Source organism: Channa argus, chromosome 7 (assembly GCF_033026475.1).
Source record: "Channa argus isolate prfri chromosome 7, Channa argus male v1.0, whole genome shotgun sequence".
Taxonomy (NCBI): domain Eukaryota; kingdom Metazoa; phylum Chordata; class Actinopteri; order Anabantiformes; family Channidae; genus Channa; species Channa argus.
In genome coordinates this window covers 6,914,994-6,924,410 of record NC_090203.1, presented here as the reverse complement: position 1 = coordinate 6,924,410, position 9,417 = coordinate 6,914,994, and the positions used below count along the sequence as shown (strand labels likewise).

General features: G+C 40.5%; 1 protein-coding gene across 2 annotated transcripts in view; it reads left to right on the top strand.

Annotated features, from left to right (window-relative positions):
• Window positions 1–68: 68 nt before the first annotated feature.
• LOC137130833 (protein argonaute-3) overlaps window positions 69–9,417 on the top strand; it is a 31,702-nt gene continuing 22,353 nt past the window's right edge. For both annotated transcript variants that reach the window (XM_067511435.1, XM_067511434.1), the window contains exon 1: window positions 69–303. In XM_067511435.1, the coding sequence (XP_067367536.1) occupies window positions 285–303 (19 nt within the window). In that variant the 5' untranslated portion in view covers window positions 69–284. The remainder of the gene's footprint in view (window positions 304–9,417) is intronic.

Here is a 9,417-nt window from a genome sequence, read left to right as displayed (position 1 = left end):
CGGCATCGCGTTAAGCAGCCAGTCGCTTTTGCTGTGGCAGTTAAATCCTATTGGATAGATTGAGCGAGCGGCGGTGTGCGGGGAAGCCGAAGACCGCCGGCTGTACCCAAGGACTCCTTTTGACAGTACGCATAAAAAAAGCAGCCAGCAGCGATCAGGGTAGTCGGCCACTCAGCGCTGCAGAGGCGGTGCACTGCCGAAGGAGAAACCGGATTGAACGGAGGAAGAGTCCCCAACGTTTGACAACTGTGATCCGGGAAGTGAACCGGGCAGGGACCTCATGAATGGAAATCGGAACTACAGGTAAATTATTCCACAAAATCAATGTACTTGGTGATCGTGTAATAGGAAACAAATGTTTACTTTTGGTCTTATCAGTTAATAGGCTTAGACAGCAGAAGGCTTGTATTTAGCTGTGGTTCTCAAGAAAGGGTGAAGCTTGAAGGTGTAATGTTAAATCGGAGTGTATCCGCCTTTCCTATATTTTATCCTTAACAAGAGTCACATTTGAATTGGTGTCACTGGGTAACACTCCCAGTCACATGCCACAGTGAATCCAGCTTCTTATAGAATCTCAGTTGTAAAATGTGTGGCTGTTGTCATCGGTTCGTGAGTACTTGGGAGTAAGTTCTGGAGATACCTAGTCTCTCGGTCATTGTGGCAGTTAAACTGTCTGAACCGCCTGGCTTTGTCTCAGCTGTAACGGAAGCTTTCCACTTAATACGACCCTAAAGCAAATGCCAGGTACTCTTGATCACTCAGTGACACATGATACAGCAGTTAGTCCTTAACCCAGCCCTCCTTCTCTAGAGGAGATCCCTCTTTGCTGCTCTACTGTCTCATTAGTGTCTCTGCTTGCTTCGGTTGGGACACTTTCCAGCCTTTGTAGCATAAGGGAGCTTGAGGTGTTTTCCCAGTAACCAAGCACCTTCAGTAATGACAAACAGCCTTAAACATTTATATATCATTGTTGGGGCAGGTGTTGGAGTTAAGCCATGTGTTCTCACAGAGAAAATTGTAAAAAGGGGTTCTTGAACGTTCAATTTTGGCATAGGTTTATTTTGCAGACTCAAACACTGTTGACTGCAGCGATTTTTGTTGTGTGATAAGATTCAAGCAGTCATTTAAATTTTTCTTATACAGCAGCATTAGTTTAGTTTTGCAATATTTCACTTTTAGCTTGTTTTGAATAAAGTGGTATCCAATTTCACTACAACTTTCAAGCTTCTTGATCAATGGAGGCTGAAACAAATAGACCTGGTGAGTAGCCATTAGTGTTCGCTTGCAGTATTTTGCATCAGTCAGAGTACAACTCGGATTCAGTTTCCATTTGTGTAGTAAACTGCCTCTTGGACGTAAGTGTGCTATAGAGTCTGGGTGATGGTTTTAATTAGGAAGACAATTATGCATTAATAAATGCAGAGGCAAGCTTAAGTTTATAATTTTTTGCTTGTCCATGAAAGTTCCCGCAAGGTCTTTATATTGTGCAGCGGTGGTGTTGGTTTATAAATTCATATCACTTACCACCACCAATGAGCACTGTCTGGGAGAATGATTAAAAGGGGGGGGCATCCGACAGGCAGTGGTCCCTAAAGTGTCGTGAGAAAATGCTAATTGATTGCACAGCCCATTAAAAACTGACAGTCACTCTTATCCCCAGCAGTAGTTTGTGCACCAGCTCATCTAGCATGAAAACCATGGCCAGCTTTGGACAGCTTAGCACCAGGAATATAATGAGCGAAAGGCTTTTAAACCTTAAGCAAATCAATTCCATTGTGATGTGCTAACCCGGTCGCATCAAACAAACAGCTTATCACTTGTTATAGATGTGATGTTACATTATAGCTCGGTTTAAAAAGTCACGATTTGTCAGATGTGAGCCTAACTTTTTGAATAAGTCTGGAGGCATTATAGTTAAACAAAACCTCAACTAGAGACATGTATATGTTGTTATAGCTTTTGACTTGTAGGACTAAACAGAATTTAGTTATTAATAAGTCATGCTGGTTTCAGTGGTAATTCTACTTTTAAAGGAATAGGTTGACATGTTTGGAAAAGCACTTATTTGCTTTCTCATTAATAGTTGCTGGCTTTAACTTAATCTTGCAGGCATGAGGATGATGTCAAACTTCTAGTACTTGAATCATATTGTTTATAATACCAAAGCTCCTGTCCCAGCTGAGCAGTTTGGATAGTTAACCTATGATTATTGACTATGCAGAAGTCTAGAAGAAGTCTTTTCTTGTCAGTATACAAATTCATCAGAATGGTGACAATAACTGTATAAATGTACACATAGAGAGATTCAGCTTACTAGAAGACCATGAGATGGCAGATACATTACACCTGTCACACTACACTTTGTAACCAGGTGGCATTTGACTTGGCTGAAGGTGACTCAGCTTTATATGAATGGGAGCCATGATGGAGATGGGTCTTGCTGCATAATGTTGGTATGTATTATGTATGTTAGGAATTATGTTAGTTTCATAAAGACTATGTTAGGGATGTTTTTGTAGATGTCAGGAATTGGCTTCCTTTCTGTTTGTTTGTCCTGTTTATGTCCCCTTCTTCTGCCTGAATGTCTCCCCATTTTGTACCCCCTTTCTTCATTAAACTTCTCTTTCCCGCTCTTTTTTTTTTTTTTTTTTTGATTCAAAGACAGTTGCCACCACCCCCGAACCCCTTCTTTCCATTCCTTGATAACTGCTTCTATTTCCCTTTCTGTGCCTCAGTGGGAAACTTTGCCTTCCCCGTCATTCTTCTTGTAGGTCTGCTCTTTGTGGATTTTGTACAGACAGAGGCATCGGCTTTTAGGGAGGGCTTAGTACTTGATTTGCAGTCTGTCCCCATAATACACATTTCATTCAAGCAGCCAGTTGATAATAGACTACCCCCGTCCGCAACCCCAGCCACCCATAAGACTATCCATGGGTATATTGTTGTAGGTTTCTATGGAGAAGGCAGTTTGCCATTGCTCTTTAGGCTGATTGTGTTGGAGAGAGTTTTACCCTTGGTGTTATTTTACTGGAGAAAACCACTTTTACTATTAACTCTTCTTAATATTTTTAATTTTTATTTTGTCTAAGTAACTAATTTGGTCAGTGTTGGTATTAATACTCAGTTGAACAAAACTAGTATTTGGGACTAGCTCATGCGATGTGCACTAAATTATATACATTTCCGAGTAATTAGTTTCCCTGCTTGTCAGATATTTGCTTGTTGTAACAGTACAAAAAGTAACCAATAGCTCAGATAATCAAGCATCATTTCGGTGTCTTTCACATTTTAAAATGTAAAAGGGTATTCGAAGCTCACCTGAACAGGTATTGTTAAATCCCGGCTGATGTCCTGCATTCAAGCTCCTTTATAAGAGGAAGAAAACTTGTCATGTTAGCCATCACTTTTGGTTTTACCCAGCTGGACTATAGTAAACTCCAACGAGTAAATTCTTCCATCATGCTATGTGAAATTAGTTTGTATATTGTATTTTATTGCACTGAGACACCTGTGGCCCTAATGTGCATATGCCTTTTTTATTTTCCTGCTCAAGCATGGATCTGTAGTAGACTGAGAGGCAGCAGCTGGCTGACACATGCTGCTGTTAGACTGCAGAGCTGATAGCAAAAAGTTTTGCAAATAGGCTGGGTAGACAGAAGGAGAACTTGGTGGGTATGTGTTTGTTTGCGTGCACTTTTAATTGTTACCTAGCTAGGAGCCTGTTTGAGTGTTAAGACAAGTTTTTAGGGTTAGAGGTAGGGTAAGGGGCTAGGGACTGCATTGTGAAGGGGGCTGGTACAGAAGAGTGTACGGATGAGAATGAGGGGGAGAGAGGCTGGAGGTTGTGGTGTGTCACAGAGATTACAAGCGAGAGCAGCCAAATCACGCTTCTTTCCACCTCCTCCTCCATTTGCTTTCCCCTTCCTGAGATCTGTTTTTTGGGGGACCTGCAAGGGGCTCATTTTAGGTTATGGACAGGAAGAGAGGGAATTTGATGGGAAAGCCTGTGTGTTTTGTTGGGGAACTCTGTGGAGGAACAGACAAAGAACTTTCTGTTAATCTGTAGCTGAGAGAAATTATCTGCTTTTATGCTGTTCACTACAGTAAATAACAGCTGTTCTACTACATAAATCATTATCAGTAAAGTGTTTGTTGTAATTATAGTGCAACCATGCTTTTTTTTGCCCCTGTTTAGGAGACAAAGTAAAACAAGAGTGGGATAGGGACTATTCAGGTGAATGTTATGTCCAGAAAGACATGTAGATAATAATTTTTAATGCTTTGAGCCAGTGCAAAACCTTACCTTCATTCGTGATAAGGCATTGACATGGAAGGGGCTGGAATCAGAGTATGACTTGTTGGTTTCTAAATAATTTATTTAAGTGCATGCAAACTGTCGGATTGACAGGGCCGTCATCCTGCCCAAGTCAACATAAAAAGTCAACAACCCCTGTCCACTATTCCACTCGGGCAGCACTGGGAAGATTGAAAACAGAAGGCTCCTTTTAACATGCCCATGTACAATCTACTGGGCAGTTGAACAGAGCTAGTACTTTGTATATGATGTATGTTTTTAGGATAAGTTGTGTGTGTATAAATCTATCACCTACCTACTCAATAAGACTCATAATGCCATTGAGTCATTACTGGTTTACTACAAATGATTGTTAACCCCCCTTAAAATCCCCCCCACAATCACCATTATCATCCACCAAACTATTCCCCTGTCATGTACACTCCTTTACTCACTCTGAGCTTAGTTGTAAGAGGGATTTGTACTTTTTATGCATGTTTTTTTTAGCTGACCAGGTCCTTATCTGCTTGTCATTATGTGACTGCCTGCTGGTGTTTAACTGTGGCAAAGAGTAACATTGACTCCCATGGGTGCCAGTTGCAACACTTGAGGTTGTTGAGGGGAACAGGAAGGAGGAGTCTGGCCATGTGTGACGTTCATCAGTCCTTCCTTACAAACTATCACTCATTCTTGGGTTTTTGTGAGATCCTAGGTTCTGCCTGCTGTGACTGACGCCATTGTGCCTAGTTGCCACTGAGCACTCTCACTGTTCCCACAGTTCAGGCCCCTCTGGATTAGAAACACAACAGCTGTATTGTGTGTATGTGTGTCGTTGTGTAGGCCTGTATGTGTGTGAACATGTGCAGTGTTTGGCAGTGTGGATGTTTGTATACTGGTGTGATGTGACTGAGGAGGTCAGCAGGCACTGTATGTCAGTCTAGCGACTCACTATCCAGTTATTTTGGCTCCTAGCCCACTGTGGTACTGTGTGACAGTGTTGTGTTGCAAAGCAGTGCAGTGGAATGAGTTCACATTGCTGAGATATTTTTGCACGGTATTTATTGCTAAGAAGGACATTTACTGTGTTTTATGTAATATTTATTAGAATGTATTTATTCCATGTGTGCTGGTACAGTGTTGCAGTTGTTCCACTCTACCTAGATTGTATCAAACAGCTTTATTTAAAGTAAATTAACAAAATTCTATGTGTGTGCATTAATTTTGCATTTTTGTATATATCCGTAAAGGATATATAGAAATCTAAAAAGTAGGCTATTTAATGTTACATTCATTTACATGTGGATTTTGAAGAATGAATACATCTTGGAGAAGAGTGAGGCAATCAACCATTTACTACTACGTAGTAAATGTTTGATTGTGCCAGAGAAACCATATGTAACTCTGATTAGTGTGTGAATATGTATGGGGGAAATTAGATGTTTGGTTAAACTGCCTCCAGTTCTTCACCTTGTTTGTTGACATGTGTAAAAGGGATCTGCCAACAAAAAGTGGCCGAATATATATTTAAATGTAGGGTTGCCCACTAACCGCATAAGCAACACACAAAATAAACACTGTGCACAAGCAAAAAAACTGAAGCTGTTTGTTCAGGATTATTTTGGCAATCGTATGTGTGATTGGATCATATTGGGCCCACTGATGGACGGTGGTAAAGAAGATTATGTTGAAGGACTTGTAGGGATAGTCTGACGTGAAATGGTCTTACGTTTGGAGTGCAGTGTAAGTGACATACACTGACCAAAGTGTGGCTGTTCGCTGGAACAGGATATCTAAATACGGATTTTTCTTGCCAAACCTCTTTAATGTTTGAAGAATAGTAGCAGCATTAACATGCTCTGTTTTATTTCCGCATGAATATATACTGCACATGAAATTCCTGTATTGTGTCCACATAAAATATTCCTTAAAATATATAACTATTTTCAGTGTCAGTAAATGGGGGATAATTGGGTTGGTAGTATCTTCAGTCTGTAGTCAGTTGACAAAATAACTAGAATCTTTGGCAAAAAAAAGCTGGTTTGTTTTAATGCAGAATGGGACTTAAGTTATAGAATCAGTGATTTGCTGCATAGTATAAGATCACATGGTTAAGTGTTAATAAAAATTAAGCTTCTATTTCAGTGGGACACAATACACTTGAGCAGCAATTTCCATTCACACATACTACAGAGCTATTGCAGTTTTGGTGCAGTACACTAATAGAGTTGAGTTGACTGTCTGAATGTACAGAGTCAGGAAATGAGAAACTTACTAATAGTAAAGGGGAGGAATAAATCTTCTCTCTTCTGTTTGTTAAGGCATGTCCTTCCTGTAATTATCTAAAATCGCACATGCATGCACTCACAGCCTATTTCAACTCAACAAGGGGTTTCCTTGAACTCTTACACTGACTGCAAAGCCTCAATAAGCCTTTTATGCTACCGATTGGTTTGTGGTTGAATTTTCACTATTTGTCATAGCCAATACATCACCTACAAGCACTGGAAGCCATTGTGTTTCTGATGGGTTCTTGACTAGTATTCTGTGTTTAGTCTTTGGAGTTTGGATGTTCCTGTAAACTCAGGCAAACATTTCTGTGTGCTTGGGGTTGTACAGCTTCCCGCACACCTAATGAACACAAAGTGTCGTTTTGACTGTCAAGGTCTTGGGCATCATAAAACAACGACCTTGCTTGAACATTTGGTTTTCAGTAATTACTAAATGGCTTGTCTTGTATTTCTGGTAGGCTTATTATGTCTGTTGAAGCTTGAGACTGATGTGTCCCTCCTCAAATGCATATTTGGTATAGTATTTCTCACCTGATATGTGCAAGAAATGTGTTTACAGCACACAGTAATCAAAGGGAAAAAAAATTCCGATTGCTTAAATGGATGTTTTATGTTGATTTCTAACAAACAGTTTTTTTACACATCTGAGTATTGTCTAATTTTTGTCAATTTTAACTGATAAAACTATCATGTAACCTTTCAACAAAGTGAGAGATTAGTTTTCTGGAAGAAATATAGTCTTTCTGCAATCAACATTTCAAAGTGAACGTAAATATACAACTTTCGCAAAGCACTTCTGTAAGAGACAGAATCGGCTAAAGGTCTTTCAGAATCAGCAGAATTCACAGGAAACTGAAGAATGCAGAGGCAATTTAGCTAAATATTATAGTGACAGGGCCAGTGTTTGGATGAGACCCACACCAGTTGTTTATTTGTGTTGGCTGTGTGCATCTTGTCAGATTACCAAGAGTCAAATCCAGGTCCTGACCACGAGCGATAGGTTAGTAAGTGCAATCAGGTACTTTTTAAAGATTTTGAAGATTGTGCTGTGTCATTTTCTGACAGTAAAAACTAATAGCAGTTGTCAGTGTGTGCATGAAACTGTTTTGAAAAATACCAGGGACGATGTGTGTGCGCGCAATGTGCCAGAAGTAATAACTCTGTGTGATATGAGAAATATAAGCCCATTCTTTCACTGTGACTGTGCAGTGTCACAGCTTCAAGTGACTCCATGATGTTGTTTGTGGGTTTCATGCAAAATGAAACGGAGTAGCTGCACGCGTTTGTTTGCAAAAGTTCTTGGAATAGCAAACCCTGACCCTGTGTGACTGACTAGGTGTTTTTGTCTTGGCTCTTAGTTTTCTTTTTTCTTGCTGTAAGACCTCATTAACGCTCTTGTAAATCATACACTGTTAAATCCTGAAGCATGATGCTCCACAGTTTGTTACTCTGCCTGTGGCAGCTGTGTGACTCATACAGAATGGAAGGCAGTACAAGAGGCAGATGAAAGGCGGAAAACACCAGCCCCGCCCATTACCTAATCCCGCCACTCCCTGCTATTCTCTTCCTGCATGCCAGCTTCACTGGAATCATCACAGCATTGAGAAAGGGGCTGAAATTTGTGAAAGACCCTTTTTAAGTTTGCATCAAGCAGTTCTTGAGTGAGTTAGGAGAGCTTACAATTTGTGATTGTTGTAGCATTACCAGGAAGTTATGAGAATGTGTCTCCTCCTTGTTTTCTTTTTTACTTTTGTATGTGTGAAATTGGGCTAACTCCCAAGGTTCACTTGGGGTCCGAAAGGAAATACCCCTTACAAATATTTGTGGGCACGTTTTTTGAGGGCAACATCTGTGGCAGAAAGTTCAAATGTTCCTGTCTTTTTCATCATTTTATCCCAACATGCTGTTTCAAAGGCCTTCACTTTCCATTAACCCCGTTAGCCTCCACTACACAGTACTACAGAAGAACCTAAAAAAACAAGCAGGGCAAACCAAAGCCCTGCTGTAAACAAACAGGGTTGCTTGGATTGTCTGCAGTTACCTCAGAAACTTTCAGGTTTCATTTTAGAGAGGTTATTCTGAACTCCCCCTTCCAGAACCCTAAACACCAAAATCCCTTAGGCATGTGAGAGCCCGTGAGTCAAATCACTGATGAATCACACCCGACCATGGCTTTCGTTTATCAATGACACATTTTGGGACATTTTTTTAGTAGACGGGAGCACCAGGTCTATGGCTATGGAACCACAATGAGACAGTTCACTAAAATTGGAAAAAGTAAAGGCTATGGGGGCTGAAGGGGTTGTTTCCACCTTCAAAGCAACACTTTCCTGGCAAATGGTTGGATCTAATCTGAGTTTTTGTGTAATCATAGTTGTTTTATAACAATAGCAAAACACAAAATAGCATCATACGTTTAATCCAAGTATTGCATTGGCACATCAGCATTTGTTCTCTCCAGTGTGATCTTGAGGACAAAGACAAAGCAGAACCAAAAATAGCCCAGACACATGAGTGTGGCATATTAAGTTGAACAGAACTCACTGTTTCTAGATCAAATTGACTCATGTCTAAGACATTTTGTGTGTGTGTGTGTGTGTGTGTGTGTGTGTGTGTGTGTGTGTGTGTGTGTGTGTGTGTGTGTGTGTGTGTGTGTGTGTGTGTGTGTGTGTGTGTGTGTGTGTGTGTGTGTGTGTGTGTGTGTGTGTGTGTGTGTGTGTGTGTGTGTGTGTGTGTGTGTGTGTGTGTGTGTGTGTGTGTGTGTGTGTGTGTGTGTGTGTGTGTGTGTGTGTGTGTGTGTGTTCTGAGAACTGTGTAACTCACTAAGTAGATTGG